General features: G+C 35.2%; 1 protein-coding gene across 1 annotated transcript; it reads right to left on the reverse strand.

Annotated features, from left to right (window-relative positions):
- Positions 1–1,986: 1,986 nt before the first annotated feature.
- Positions 1,987–16,794, reverse strand: LOC100367019 (uncharacterized). The gene is made up of 22 exons (XM_085505521.1): positions 16,784–16,794; positions 16,552–16,594; positions 16,301–16,389; positions 16,138–16,200; positions 15,328–15,429; positions 14,930–14,997; positions 14,516–14,774; positions 11,634–14,302; positions 11,251–11,360; positions 11,027–11,128; positions 7,461–7,570; positions 7,207–7,297; positions 6,797–6,913; positions 6,310–6,397; positions 6,011–6,173; positions 5,669–5,812; positions 4,779–4,879; positions 4,618–4,686; positions 4,313–4,416; positions 4,006–4,106; positions 3,575–3,700; positions 1,987–2,976 (listed from the first exon to the last, which is right to left on the reverse strand). Exons 1-22 carry the CDS (start codon positions 16,792–16,794, stop codon positions 2,868–2,870), a joined length of 4,839 nt encoding a protein of 1,612 aa, XP_085361647.1. The 3' UTR covers positions 1,987–2,867.
- Positions 16,795–16,865: the final 71 nt, after the last annotated feature.

The raw sequence follows: 16,865 nt of genomic DNA on the forward strand, positions 1-16,865 counted from the left end.
ATTTTTATTGTTTTTACCAGGCTAAACATATGGTCTTTTATTAGAGCAGAAACATAGCACACGTACACAGTTTTTCTAGTAAAAAATAAAAAACATGCTTCTCAAAATCCAGCATGAGGGGTTGGGTTACTGTACTGTTCAAAAATCTGAAATTAAAGCATATGAACTGAACTAAGTTTTCCACAAATCGACCTCAAAAATTGATTAATAATATGTTTTTTGAATAGTTTACAATTTGTTCCCATGGCAGAAACATTCCATATCTCAAAATTTTGTTTGGTGACCTATTCTAAAAAAAACATGATATGTAGTGTTATGAGGGCTACATACGAATTTTGAATATTACTACAAATTATCCATGGAATAATTCACATGGAATCCTATGGAACATGTCGAAAAATGGCCGCTTTTTAGATTATTTTGCACATGTTTTCTTGGAAACACATCTTCCTTTCTTCGTAAAAATGTTAAATACGAATGACGTGCATGTGCATGTATCATCAGACAACAATGCTTTAAAGACTTACTGTAATTAATTTGTTTTCATGTTTGAATGGTAATGAACTATCCTAATTTAAAATATTTTATTTTTCAGACAAGACCGACTTTTTTTTTTACTAGAAATAGAACTGATGCAAAACAGTGGATGAATCATGAAAGGGTAGAATACATTTAGAGGATAAAAATCTACATTATATTGTTGCAGATTTTGAGGGATTTCTTGAACCCCGAAAGGTGAAAGGGACAAAAATTCCCTGCACAATACTCTTGCAAAATGATTTCAATATCACAAAATTTAATTATCTTCATAAATAACTACCCCATGTGATGCTTGGTGTCATTGTTAATAAGCCCGATTACAAAATAGCCATCCATGGTTGTGGACGCGACAATGGCCACAAGTTGAGATAGAGGGCGCCTTACATGCGATAAACAATGTAAACTTGACTTATTGATGCATTTAACATTGCCTGCTGAAAGTTTCCATGGAAAGTCTACAGATAATCTCTGCTACAAAACCTACCATATTTACTTTATTAGAAGCACAATGCCATAAGGTGTATTCATGTGTAAACTGTTGGCAGTATAGTAATATCTATATTATATAGTAATATTATATTAATATCAATCTTGTATAGTAATAACTGGTAGAAGAACAGATACAGTTGATATGAACAGTCTTCAAAGGATGCAACACACAAATGTACTGGTACACTTTGTTTTTACTTTTAGCAGAAAATTATGGTAGAATGCTACCTAATAGTATACCTAATACCTAATAGTTTTTTTATTTACATACGTGACATTAATGTTACCAAGATGAAATTAAAAAAAAAAAAAAAATTGAGGTTCACTGTACTAAATGGAGTAAAAACAGCACTTTTGTCTATTTTACTATTGTTTCCCATAGTGCAGCTATATCTTAAAATCTAGGTCGATGACATACATGTATGGTGAAAAATGTACTTGTTTTTATAAGCATCTAAATTATCATTTATGTATTATTTTCCGATAGATTGACAGTGGCATACATGTTGCATACCATACAAAATATTTTTTTTTATATATAACACAATATTTTCTTTTAGGTTGACTTCAGCAGAGATGAGTGATTAATGCCAGAGTATAACTTTGATCCACAGGCAAGATTTGATGCTACTTTGATGCAGTAAGCACCGGCGTCTGCTTACGTCAACCAAAAAGAAAATGTCACGGGGTTATGTATTTATCACATACAGTATTCCATAGTTTGAAAAAGTCAAATAACACTGAATACAAATGTATCTACCGTAATATGGTAAATTTGTCGACACCATAGTGTTCTATTTTATGCAAATGACTTTCCTACCCTGTGTGGTGATTCTGCTAGTGATCTTTACTCCAATTCACTCAATTTTTAAAAAAATTTAAACTGATTATTTGGAGGGACTGAATAATATTTCCACACACACAAGCACTCAAAAATGAATCATTTTCACCACAATACATAGTTATTTGACCTTATATAAAGTCGGAAGATCCAGACAACCTTCAGGTAACAAGTACAATGAAAACAAAAGTTGGCAATATGTGATATTCATTTTCCTGTATTACGTCACACTCTGGAGATTAACATGCACAAGTTAAAGAACAATGTACACTCTAGATGCTTTCATCCTAAGAGACAAATTTGTGCGAGTCAGTCAGTAAAATTGGGAAATCGCGAGTATAAATGGTTTACAATTCATTGTATACTGGTACAACAAACACCAAAAAGTGAGAATAATGTAATCTGCTAAAAAGTGAACATCTTGTTTCAGACTCTGTCTAGTTTATTTACAGTTAAAAAAAATACAAGCAACAAATTGAAAAACAGTGAAAAACTGCATAGCAGTACTGAATAACAGAGACACTGAATTTCATAAATTTTACAATAATAACATGATCATTAACACAAATCTACTGTACAAGCTAAAATACAATCGGCATTAAGTGCCAGATGCACAAAAGAATATCTACAAATTCTACTATAATGGATGTGCGTTTAGAAACACAAATTAATAATCAAAGAAAGCTTAGAAAGAACTCCTGTGTGCTGAGAGTATTGGAAACACATTAAAAATTAATTCAAATTAATTAATTGATGGAAAAGCTGGAAACAGGAAATTAATATTAACAGATTTGGGTGTAAAACTAATACGGTCTGCACAATGTAACAGACTATCTGTGTACCAAGTTTCCTTGAAATTAGTACTTCAGATATCAGTGTGAAAGCTTAAAACTGGTTGATTATGCAAATTAGGTAATTAATACGTACAGATTTTAACCCAAAATGAATTAGATCTGTCTATTGTCCTAGAGCACACAGGAGTCAAAAATAGTATGTTTCACTGGCTAGATGAGTGACGTAACATTTGTTCAATACTTTCAACCTGGCGACACAGATACTTAAAGCCTGGTTTTACAGCGGACAGTGATGAAGTGATGACGTCACTACTGTAATAGAGAAAAGAAGTGTTTCAGAGTTGAATTAGTAGTGCATGTACTCACATAAATGACAGCAGCGAATCTCTAGTTAAAACAAGTTCTTTTTTTATTGATCCATCATACAATGGCTTATGCTCGCTTCTAATTGACCAAGCATGGTAAAGCATTATCCATACACTTCCATGTACAGTAATCAATAGATGTGTAAAACTACACACTGATACCCAGTCTCATTACCTTGCAAAAAATGAAGCCAAATGCGAGTATCCTGAATTATCATTGGTTAGCTAGTTGCACTGATATGTGTAGGTTATCATAATGCAAATTAGAACAATTAGAACAAAATTAATCAAGAAAGTAAAAGTTCAACTGTGAAAACACTGATGAAAAACAAAAGAATTAAAGCAACTGCCACTTGAGGGTGCTATACACAATGGGAAATTTAATTTGGAAGAAAACTGCAATATTGTGGTGTATTGCATCCAATTCCCAATCCGCATGTCTAACTTTGAACACATATAATAGTGCTGTTCATAAGTTTTTTTCATTTGATATACAAACAATAACATAACGGTAATATATTTTAGCAAGTTTGCATGTATTTTACCTGATATTCCCCATCACATTTGTAAAACTGTGCTGAATTTTGGAATTGGGATAACCACCAGGAATCAGGTGAAATTGAACCACAAACTTTGCCAAGTTAGCAATATCGGAAAATTCCACTGCAACACTGAGAAAGCAAACAAAACACATCAACTTTTAAATTCAATTACTTTCAGCAAATCGGATTTGTATTAGAGTATTAAATAGACCCATACAGAAACTTGAGAAAACAATGAGAACAGACAAATGTTTGTTAGATAATACTTCATTAATCATGCACATAGTGTCAACAAGTTTGCATATAAAACAAAGAAATATCCCAGGTAAACAAAATATTCACACACTTTTATTTTTCACGCTAATTGTTTTCCTACAAATTACAACTTTCAACTACCCAGGTACAAGAAAACTCAGACAATGTAGCAAATTTACCATGTGTCTTTGATTTCGACCTCATATCGGAACATAAGATGGTCCAGCTCTCTCACCAGTTGTCTGGTTTGACAAACTACGTAAGATGTATGCGTCAGAATCTACAGAGAGATCAGAAAAAACATTTACTTTAGGTTCAACACAAAATTAAACGAGCCCCTTAATAAAACAGATTAGCCAAAAATGACTTGTTTAGCGTGCATTAGCATACAGATTATACCCAAATGTTCATAGAATTGTTCTACAATAATTATATATTACGGTACTGCTTATTTCAATACAGTAAAAGAATTTAATGCAATCTTACCGTTGGTAACCATCTAGTTGTAGGATATTTCTGTTGCAATGACACATGGTCCAGTGCTCCTAGCACCATTCTATGAGCCAGGTGCGCACATGGAGATGCATCTTCTGATTGTAGCATAAATAGAAGCAAGGTGAAAAAGAGAAGTAGTTTAATTATTGAATCCAACCACTTGTTGTCATAGCAAACTTACCAGTATGCACTGATTTGGCAATGGCAGGAAGAACTGCTTGAATTGGCTTATTTGGAATATTGGTTATAATAATAATAATAATCTAAAAACATAACTACATGTACACTAATCTCACCTGCCAGTAAAGATTCCAGTTTTATATTCACAATTTCTTTTTCTGGTTTGCCATAAGCTAGAGTATTGTCTGTAGGAAAAATACAAAAATAACAACATTGACAGATTTTGATAAAACTGCTACACTGCAGTAAAAAAATTGAATTTTCCCTGAACACTCACCCAGAGTTTTGCCAAATGTTAGCTCCATACTGATTGAAGATAGCAAGAATGTATACAACGCCTCATACTGATTCCACTCTTTCAACTCCCATTCAAATAACCTAGAGATCATAAATAAACACAGTACAGTATTAATGTCATATTAGTATGTGCCAGTTACAGACACCATACAAGAAATCTAACAAAACAAGCCTGTAGCAACAGGCTGGTAAGTTAGATTTAGGTTTGAGAGGTAGACAACAAAAGAAGACAATCTGAAGGTAGCAACAGGAGAAAAACAAGTTAACATATCGCATAAAACTGTTATATAGCATTCATATCAGCCATCTTTGGAAGCTTTTAGCAGGCAATGTGTTAAAATTGGTCTACGATTGAGACATTCTATCATATAAAATCCTTATACAAACATTGGTACGTCATATGTACCGGTACTACTGTATTCGTCTATACCAAGCTTTCAGATATGCTGTTATAGTAGCATACTCAGTAACTTTTTGAGTATATCACGGATCAATTTTTAACTTTTTCGTCTATTGCTACTTTAAGAAAATGGGATTTGATTTCATCAAGTGCTGCTATATTTGACTCAGAATGCACATCTTTGGAATGTTGACTAAAATTAAGCAAGAGTGAAACCTGTCTTCTACAGACTTGGGTTTATAGATGGCTTGTCTGTGGGGAGAGACTTCAGACAGGTTTCTGATTTACAAAGGGTTCAGTTTTAACACGTTTATATACAATTATTGTGAGAAGGAAGCAATGTACACACTCAAACAGAACATGGTTATTAACCCTATATCAACCAAAACACTTGGTTTACAGTCTTCAATACATACACTGAAAAATTCTCACAGCAACTTTAGAATATTGCACAAGAACAGAAGACATACCTCTGCAATTGATCAACCTTGTTAAAGGCATCTTGCACCTCTTTCTTGGCACTGTCAATGTCAACACTTTCCGCTTGCTGTTCTCTTAACTTCTCTTCTGTTGCTTGAAGACTCTCTTTTTCAGCAAATGCTTCATTTCTTGTTCTGTGAACATATTCCAAAACAAAGAATTATTGCACTGCAGCTAGATTTTCTCAAACTTTATTTGTGATAATTGAGATAAAGTTTAGAGGTATTTTTTGGTTTGGATTTTCATATGATAAAAACAATGCATGTCGAGTAGAAAATTCACACGCCAGTATGTGAAATAATAAATATACGCTAATACATAATGTAAATTACTTGTCTAAGATTGTTTGTTTTTGTAGCAGTGCTTCTAGTTGTGCGTTTTTCAGTTTCAACTCATTTTTCAATTCTTCACTTGTCTTCAACTTTTGTAATTCGTCTTCGGTTGGTAATTCATGTAGTTCAAGTTCAGCGATTGCTGCATCTAAATCCGAGTCAACTAAAGAGAACAGAATTGTTAACAGTTTAAGAGCAGAGCAGTTTAGTTTATACTATAAACAATACAAAACTCAAAACTATACAGCATACAGAAAGGTATAAGACTTGGAGGAGGTAGAATGATAGAATGTTCATACCTTTGCTTAAAGTTTCCAGACTTTTAACAAGTTTTATATTATCTCCATGTATTTTATCATTTTGTTCAGTCAGCCATGAATGTTCATCCTGTCAGACAAAAGAAAACTATATTAATTATATATTATTAATTAATAAATAGAATTTATATACTGTGGAATACTTTATTTTCGCTGGAATTAATTTTCGCTGAAAAGGCTTTTGGGGCGTTTTGCTTGGAATTTATTTTCACTGATTTTTCATGAGTTTAATGTGGAATATAGGAAAAAAAGTATATTCGCTGGATTTTATTTTCACAGAATCATCCCTTCAGCGAAAATAGCGAAAATAAATTCCAAGCGAAAATAAAGTATTCCACAGTAGTTGTCTTATCAGATTTATTAAAATGTTTGACTGGGCAGCTTGACTAAATGGAAAATATTGATGAGTTGTATTCATAATAACTTTGAGTACAAAAAACACTAAACATATATGCAAGTGGTGACTTACTTTCAGTTCTACCAATAGGCTGGAGTTCAGCTTAGCTTTCCATTTACTCCAGTTCAGTTTGGCAAATTTATTACAAGCATGGTGTAAAGATTTCAAACGCGATCTAAATTCATTCAGCTACAAAACAATGAATACAAAAAAACTAGTGAATGAACTGGACAATGTTGGGTAATGATATGATGAATCAATTGTGTAGTACCAGGTAGTAGCCTCACACTGTCAGAGTGCATCTTCAGTTAACTGCAAAACTTCTAATAGCGTGAATGTACAAAAACAGCTTGTGAGTGATTACATGCAGTATTACAGCTTGATGTATTAGATTTATTTCATCCAATTAAGACGGTAGAATATGCAAAAGCCGAGTTTGCATCATATAATACAATCAATAGACACTGACTTGACTGACTTACCTTGTCTGGTGATGCATTACGGATTTCATCAAATAGAGGAGGATTATTTTCCGTAAGTTCTTTTTCACTCGCACTGGCCATTGCTAGCATTCTTGAAAAACAAAAATGATCGTTTATACCACTGATTCTCATACAGAAAAATTGACGCATTTATTTATAACAGATGTTATTCCAAAATGTACAAACTATGTAATGTGTGTCTAACTACATGTTGGGTACCAACAATATGAACAATATTTTTGTATGCCACTTACTTTTCAGTTTGCTTAGTTAGGTGGTCTATTGCCCACTCATACTTCAAATATTGTGGTTGGATGATACATAGAAGCTCCAAGTAATCAGAGATGGACTCTACAGGTTGGACCTAGTTGATTGGGAGAAATCATATTATGTACTCATCTTCCAAACACGTACACCAACAATTTACTGTATGAAATATCATTAAAATACAACATAATTTGACCAGACACAACTATGTCATTTATGTAAGTACAAGCACTACTTGTAGATATTATAGTTATTTTGAGACACATGAACTTTAAAATTCTAAACAGGTTTATGACTTGCATGAACAAAATCAATGCACACTAAGGATGTACAGAGTTGACAAACTTAACCCTTAACATGCTTCAATTTATCTGACCATAACGTTCCCCCCACTGCATTCTTTTCAAAAAAAATAAGACAGACAGTCACTGTGGATTCAATAATCGTAACTTTTTTATTTGCCATGCAAAAGTCAATAATGTGATATGTAAACATATCTAGAAAAAACAATCTTTCATAATATTGTATTGTTATGACCACTTATAGATTTTGTGGTATACATTTTGGGTATAAAAACAACAGTTTTAGTAAAATTTAAATAAAAATATTCTTCTTCTATTATTTAATATTTATAAGTCAGATGGCTATCATTTATCTGAGGAATTTGTTGATATTCTGAAAGTATGCATTTAGAAAAAAAAATTCGGACCATATATACACAAATTAGCATATCATTTGCATATCATTTAGCACAAATGAATGACATTTTATAAAAAAGACTACCTAAATAAGTCGTTATAGTGAATGAAATAACCAACACTTGGATTTGCAGTTTGTGATCATCAAACAGTTGCCACTCCTTATTGATGTAATTTACACAAATTTGGGACTTTATTTTGATGTAATAATGATTGTTTTTGGTAAAAAAAAATTAAGACAGAAATTATGTAAATGTCCACGAAAAAAAAACTCATGGAAGTAAAATATATAAAATATTGAACAGAACTGTAAATATATTATATGAAGAATGTGATATTTTGATAACAAAAATTGCATTGTAATAAATAAATTTGCATATCATTAGCATACCCATTAGCACCAACAACAGCTGTTTGATGAAAAACACATTTGAATGCAAGAGCTGCAAGCATTTAATACATCGCAATTTAGGGGGAAAATCTCCATTTTGTTTACAAAAGCTGTGAAAAGCATTCATGGATAATTATTTATTTACAATTGCAACTAGATCAGTTTATTTGTAGTAGTTGCTTGTGTTTTCAAATATGTGTATATATAATAAACAAGCTAATGAGCTTCAGCATGCAGTAGTGAAAATTAGAGAATTGCAGGTAAGTCAAGACAAAATTTCCAAATAGAAATTATTCAATAACAATTCAGACCACAGATGCACACAATACTAAGTGAGTAACGAATTAGGTATCAAAATGGAAATCTGTTGGATCAACTGCATCAAAGTGACGTCTGCTGTGATAAATCTCAAAGCATGGGTATGTACATAAGGCGACTTCACACTTGCGGCACCACACGCGACTCTCTTGTGGACGCTTGCCATCTTGATGCTTTTTGTAGTAGGCTCTGTGAACTACACACTGGCGAGTTGGGTTTTGTTTTTTACTACCAGGGAAAGCAGGGATGGGTGAGGGGAAGTGGCGTTCTTCGAGTCGTCTTAGTGGCTGACCAACTGATCTTCGCCCTTTCGGTGCTGGGATGGGTGCAGTGGTTGCACTAGAAACAAGATCATGAACAATGGATAAACGAAATTTAGCGTGAGTTAGCTTCTTGGCACTGAACTTCCTGTGAAGGATGTAGGCATTAGTGACAAGAAGAGCTATCATGTGGAAAAAAAGCTTGATATACCACTTTGAACGTCGGCGATGCATTGTGTACGATCTGATCATCTGGTCTGAAAGATCCACACCTCCCATATTTTTGTTGTAATCAACAACACACAAAGGCTTCACAATTGGTTCTCCGGATCCCCTGGATAGGCCAACAAATTTCCAAATTGGCATGTGTACTGATGACAACATAGTGACATCACGCTTGTCTTTCCATTTCATCGCCAAGACTCCATTTCTCTGACGATAAATGACTTCACCTTGTCGCAATGGCAATTTCAGGGCTGCAGGCATTTCTTTTCTATTCATTCTAGCTGTACCAACTAACATTGTATCTTCAGCTTTTAGATGGTCAATAAGCGTAGGACTGGTGTAGTAATTGTCCGTGTACAGTTTGTATCCCTTGTTCAGCAAACTACCTTTTCTCATCAGCCCCATTACTACATTGAAAGTATGGCCTTCATTTTCACTTTCTATTGTATCGGGGTTAGGGGTGTAATTTTTCCCTGTATATATATCAAAAACAGAAGTGTACCCACTTGATGATTCTGACACCATGTATGATTTCAAACCAAAACGATCTGGTTTACTTGGAATGTACTGCCTGAAGTGAATATTCCCTCTCCATGGCACCATTCCTTCATCAAGACTGATACACTGCTCACACGTATAAACTTCCGACAAACGGCGTGTTATGGTGTCATACAGAGGTCGGATTTTGAAAAGAGGGTCATATCCGGCTTCACCGCGAACGACGTAGGCAGCATTATCATTGAAGTGCAGAAATTTTAAAATGAGCTCGAATCTATCCCTTGGCATCATGCTACGATAAAAAGGCGTCGAAATTATCGGATTTAGGCTCCAATAATCATCAAGATCGTTCTTATGGAGCATCGACATAGCGATTGTCATGGCAAGAAAAATCTTCATCTCGTCTATGTTTACATTCTTCCACTTCCGGAGTCTGGAGTGCGGTTCCAAGTTTTCATTGTTGCGTGCAAGATGACCATTTGCGTAAGCATTTGTCTGCTCAACAATGCAGATAATGTCCTCATCTTTAAGAAATAACTTGACAAAATCTAATGCTGTTGCGTTTCCCGGCAATTGAACATTGAGTCCCGGAACACCGGTGAACGGCGGTACCAAAATGTCGTCGCCACTTGCTTTCGATGACCAACCAAGACGAGTATCGTCGGCAACTTCCACTCCAGAATTTTGAATCTCCCACTCGGTATCATCATTCGGAATATCATCAAAATCGATCTCTTCCGCAGTAAAACCTTCAAATTCGTATTCAGAATCAGAATCTGCAAATATTTCGTCCCATACAGCTTGTATTTCAGGGTCATTGAAATGCAAATTTGGCGTCGCCATTTTGATTGCGTTGCTAGTCAAACATTCAAAGTTAGCGGTCGAGCTATGGAATTTGTACATGCAATTTGCATATTAGGCGGGGAATCCCCGGTTGAGGCAAGAATAACACACACATATACACAGGTCAAAGTTTATTTCATACGTTTTTCGGCTTTATTGATGATGTACTCCACATATACGTCATTCAAAACAACGCAATTTCTCAGAGGGTCGTTTACGATTATTCTCGTACTTCGCTGTGGGATTCAGACGCGCTATTACGAGTATTCTCGTACATCGCGTCTTAAGGGTTAAAACAATCAAAATACAAAAAAACTCACAGAAACAGGTGCTAATGTACTTCTTCTGCCCTCTTTCCGAAAACTGAATATCTGGAAATACTGACAGAACTCAGCAACACTTATATTACCTTCAGGAAGATGCTGCACAAGAGGGGAGAAAACAAACAGGTTATTAAACAGTATGCAGAACGTAAAACTAAGAATCAGAGAAAACTGACGACAGATTTTGATTTGACAACTCAAGTCCAATGCCTGTGCCTTACCATTTGATCTGTGCCATCACCATCAAACATGGATAATGCCCTTATATCAGACTTATTCAAACATGTCGTGTCTTGTGTAACCGATGTAGAATTAAGACTTCGTGATAACCCTGTAAAATATATGAATATTAATTGAGAAAGCATGTAATTTGATCATAAAAATGATATTTTCTCAGTTCCCCGTTAAACACTAGCAGTAAAATTTGAACACTTTAAAAATAAGCCGCCATATTTTGAAAAAAAATAATGATCAAAACCTGGGAACTTCAATCTATTTGATCCCAATTTAACCGAAAAAATCCTTGTTTTTAAAAAGAATTAATAAATTAAATAAAGACTAAACAGTGATATTATAGCGTTATCCATTATGATTACAAACTCACCTGCTTTGGAAGTTTCCCCATGATCTGTGATATCCTCAAAATTCATAGGCTCTTCATCCATTATTCCTCCTTCACTGACCACATTCTTAGGCCAATCGCATACTTTTTGATTCTTGCTATTTTCTTTCAGGTCATTGCTATCAGCAGTTTGAGTCGTGACTGAAGGCTGGACTGTAAATGTGTCATCTAAGTTGCCTCCATGTTCCATGTTATTAGGATCCTGTGGGTTGCTCTCCGTCACACTCTTATCACCAACAAATGTATTAGAGTCTTTATTGTGATCAATAACAAAGGTGTCTGAATCCCTTTTTGACGAGCCCAGGGACTTGTTGGTGTTTGCAGTCACTGTCTCCTGGCTACTTACAGTGAACGATGTTGAAATCTTTGTATCCACTGGTGGAACATTTACTTTTGAGATATCTACAATGTTACTGGCGTTTGGAGTTACTGACTCCTGGCCACTCACAATGAATGATGTTGAAATCAGATTTTCAACTGGTTGAACATTAACTTGTTGTATTGATTTGAGGTGATCAGTCATAATTAATTCTGGTGAACTGGATTGTTTGAACACTTCCACAGTGTGTGTATTATCTTTATCAACCACCTCACTTTTATCACACATGGGCAGTTGTGTGGAAGTTTCAAGATTTGGAAAGGTAATGCATTTAGTCTGCTCCATGGTCGCAGTCGTATCTGAACAGGACATTTTAGTTTTGTCTACCTCTGACAGTGTTGACTGTTTGATCTGATCAGTGGATTCCATCACAGCGGTCATTTCCATAGCTGCAGTATCGTCAGAAAAAACATGTGTTTTATCGTGGCAGTTGTCTATGCTGGAATTCCCATCTTTAGCTGCCTGGACACTCGAGTTGGGCTCACCCATGTGATAGTCTTCTAGCATAGACATAGCTTGACCATGTTCATCATGTAACGATGAAGCAACATTAATGTTGCAAGCAGTGCGATCAGATGTTATCAAACTAGGAACATCAACATGTACTGTGGCACATGTCATATCCATTCCATTATCCTCTTCAAAAATCATGGTCTGTTCAGCAGGTCCAACAGGGCACAAATCTTGTCTTTTTGCATGGGCAATAGAGCCACTACTGCTTGACTGAATTGGAATATAACTGTTACAAGTTGTAAACTCCATCGCTGCTGTGTCATCATCAAATGTGAACACACGTGTTTTGTCAGGGTCTTGTGAGATGTTACTGATCCTTCTCATTCGCCGACTCAGTGCCTGTAATTTTGATATATCTTGCGGCTTCTCAGAAACAATACTTCCAACACATGTAGTCATTTCCATGCAGCCAGTGATGTCCTCGGATGTAAAATTGCGTGTCTTACCATCAGAATCCAGCTCAGCCTTTTCACCATCAGCTATAAATTGCTTCTGCTCCATACCCACCTGCACACTACTTTTAAATTCTCTATCTGCTATTTCTTTATCAAGTGCATGCATGATGGTATTTGTGGACTCCAGTATGCCAGTGGAATTACAGAGTGTGATATCCATGGTCTGATCTAAATGAAGGGTAGTATCTGAAGCAAACTCAGGAACAGTTGACCCTTCGATTTCTACATTTTCCAAAGGCTCAGTCTGATCTGAGAACTTGCGTCCAGTAGAGAAACGCCTTCTACGGTCCTCAGGGTTACTTCCAAGTGAATAATTTGAGTAGTTTTGAGAGGGCAGCCTTGCTTCTAGAGATTGATCAAATTTTGCCATAATATTTTTGGAATTAAATATTTTGAGTGGCAAATTTTGCTGCTGGTTTTCAGATTTGTTGCATGGATTTGTGGAAGTGGGAAACCAGTCTCTAGCACTGTCAGGATGCTGCTGCACTGTTTTATTGCCAGGTAGAGTATTGTCATTAGTAACAGAATGAAATTCGGTGTAGGGCAGAGTACCTGTGGTATCCTGACATCTGGTTATATCCATGTCGTTTTCTGCTGCTCTGAAATGAACTGTATGGTCATCAGAGACAACTGTATTGGCCCCAGCACTTTCTGGAAACTGCTGAACTTGTTTATTACCAGTGAGTGTATGACCATGAGAAAAGGCTACATTGGGCAGAGAAGCTGTGGTATCCTGACATCTGGTTAAATCCATGTCGTTTTCTGCTGCTCTGAAATGAACTGTATGGTCATCAGAGACAACAGTATCGGCCCCAGCACTTTCTGGAAACTGCTGAACTTGTTTATTACCAGTGAGTGTATGACCATGAGAAAAGGCTACATTGGGCAGAGAAGCTGTGGTATCCTGACATCTGGTTATATCCATGTCGTTTTCTGCTGCTCTGAAATGAACTGTATGGTCTTCAGCACTACTGGGATACTGCATAGTGGGGACAACATCACTTTGAAGACTGCTACCATGGCACTGTGTAAACTCCATTGTCATATTTGGTTCAATGGTATCATTCCGGTCAATAAGCTGATCTTTTTTAATATCAGAGAGTGGAAGTCCACCAGTATCAGGAGGAAAGACCGTATAGGGCAGAGTAGCTGTGGTATCTTGACATCTGGTTATATCCATGTCATTTTCTGATGTTTTGAAATGAACTGTACAGTCATCGGAGGGAACATCTTCTTGCACTTGGCTGATACAACTTTGTTGGTAACTACTAATTCCTCTACCAGTACTCATAGATGTGCTCTCCCTGAAACCCCAAAAAATAATACCCATATATATTAAAGCAGGAAATACAAAAAAAATGAAAACTATAAATAAGTGCTTTCAAACTTGCTTGGATCTCCCCATTAAATTTAACATCAAGAGTAAACACACAAATTGACTGAATGCTTTCAAAAACTCAAGTCTATGTGTTTTTTCAACAGATGGACATCACTATTACGTGTAGGTAAGCACTTACCCATCATTCATGAGTTTCTTCAAGAACATAGACCCATCTATTTTACTTATGAACTTCTTTGTGAACATGGAGCTGTCAATTTTGCTTTGATTCTCAGCTTCAGGGTCTTTTGACAGATACTGTGAATCTGTTTTATTGTCTTCCACCATGTTTCCACCAACATCTGTCTTACTGTCATAATATGCATTCTCTTGACTATCTTGGGTGTTGTATAATGCTACAGGGTTTTTTATTTGTCCTGACAGTAATGACTCCAGGCCTGAAAATCATACATAGAGTTTAAACAGAAATCTGTTTTCTAATGCACATATACTATATTTATGTGTACAAAAATAATCTTCATTATTTCCACATATCTATTACCTAAAATACTTGATATGTGTCACTATTATAGAGGCCAATAAAAAAACAAACCTTGAATTTGAGGAGGATGTTGCACTTCAGCTCTCGATAAATTTTGAGTGGAATCTCCTGAGATAGCGCTAGAAAATAAAGAAAACTCAAACATGTTGGAATCATACACTTAAACATTTCTGTATGGTATACATTGAAATGTACTTCGTTTTTATCACACCGCGGTCGTTGCTGATTGTAATGCATTCCAAGTTTTGCTTTGTTGCCCACTGCAATTATACAATTCACCACCAATACATTCTGTCTATATGAAAATGAAGCTTGGAAAGCAAATAATCAGTAATGGCTAGCTGCAGCATGATAAAAACGTTATAGAAAGAAAACAATGTAATGCTGTGTTGTGTTGTGAGAATAAACAATCACTTTCATCATGACTCTTGTCATCAGAAAGAACTTACCGTTGAGCCTGATCTGTTTCATTTTCAGGAACATTCTCCGCTGAACCATCTCTCTGATGCCACATTCCCATACTGAGTGCATCTGCATCTTTTAAATACTCCCTACAAACAAATTTGTTAAATTTTAAAAATTTGTATTCAGTGTAACGCATATAATTGGCCAATGGCCTTGAAGTTTTGAACCATGAATTATTTTTATTCAAAAGTTTATACTATTACTGTGTTCACACATATGCAAAAAAACCTGGTTTCGAGACCAGCTTTATAACAGGCCGGTGTTGAAACACGTATGAACAAGATAAACCATCCTAAAATGGCAAGTCTTGACCGACACCCTGTACTTACAGAAACGATTTTAGCATGTGTGAACAATAACGCCACCTTAGTGTATTGACTTGCTGAAACTCAATGGTCACTATGTTTTGTGAATGACTGATTTTAAACATAAACATAGCATTACTACAAGTACTGTCTTTTCAGTGAAAATTAATGGCAGCTAAAATAAAGTATTTTACAGTAGTGCATTTGTAAGTCATGAATAGCATGCTTTGCTGAATATACTAGTTTTGTCTGACGTCTGACAACATCATAGCTGGTGGTCGTAGAGCATTTTAAATAAATAAGAGATACTTAAGTGACATATTGGTGTAATTCTTCTATCTGGCGAATAGAATCTATTTTGTGAACAGCGTGGTATATTACAAACTAGGAAACCAGTAAATAACTTTTGCTACACGCAAACTGGTAAAATGATAACTAAGCTAAGAGCAGTTGCCAGTATTTAAACAGAATAATTTTTTAACAACTTACTTGACTTCATAAGTCTCGGCAAAACTTACTCTTCTTGACAGGCGCTTTGACTTCTTGAATTCTCTGCAAAGTAGAATGAAGATCAGGTTCAGCTAAGCATTCTGCACTCATACCTCCCAATGAAAATGAAATAGAATTTGCTACAAAAATACTGATTACTCACTGTCGACACTGAACATCTTCAACAGCATCAGAGTTTGGGTCTAGATCACCAAGAGCATTTCTCATCGGTGACTTGGGGCCTTTCAAAATCTACAATGAAATGTAAAGAAAATATGTATATGAACACTTGTATGTAAGTGGGATATATTTGTTTATAACAAATGAATACAACACCACCTATGTTTTTACATAGACTGTAATTGTTGATGTAGGGCTAGGTAAAGAGATTAAAATGTAGTTACCAACACTTACAGATAATCGTCTACTGGTTGATTTCCTTTTTCTTGATTTTACTCTGTTAAAGGATAAAATACATACATTTAAACATATAATTATCAAAGAACTTTTTTAAATTCTTGGCCAATTTTTAGTTATTTTTGATACAGTAGCTCGATTAAAATCCAGTGAATATCGACATTTAACAATAGCTTATAGAATGTATTGTTTCTTTCACAAACCAGTAAATTTACAGCCTCACAAATACCCCTGCACCATCAAATATGCTAAAATAAAACCCAGTGAATATTTCTCCTTGTACAGTCAGTACATTTTCGGTGTATATAACA

Source organism: Saccoglossus kowalevskii, chromosome 2 (genome assembly GCF_978046115.1).
Source record: "Saccoglossus kowalevskii chromosome 2, keSacKowa6.1, whole genome shotgun sequence".
NCBI classification, from domain to species: Eukaryota; Metazoa; Hemichordata; class Enteropneusta; family Harrimaniidae; genus Saccoglossus; species Saccoglossus kowalevskii.

Bases quoted from the DNA above. Each gene is read 5' to 3' on its own strand.
- LOC100367019 (XM_085505521.1), bottom strand. The intron at 6,914-7,206 runs GTAAGTCAGTCA...ATTGTTTTGTAG, and splicing joins GTAATGCATCACCAGACAAG to CTGAATGAATTTAGATCGCG. The intron at 4,417-4,617 runs GTGAGATTAGTG...TGCTACAATCAG, and splicing joins ACTGGAATCTTTACTGGCAG to AAGATGCATCTCCATGTGCG.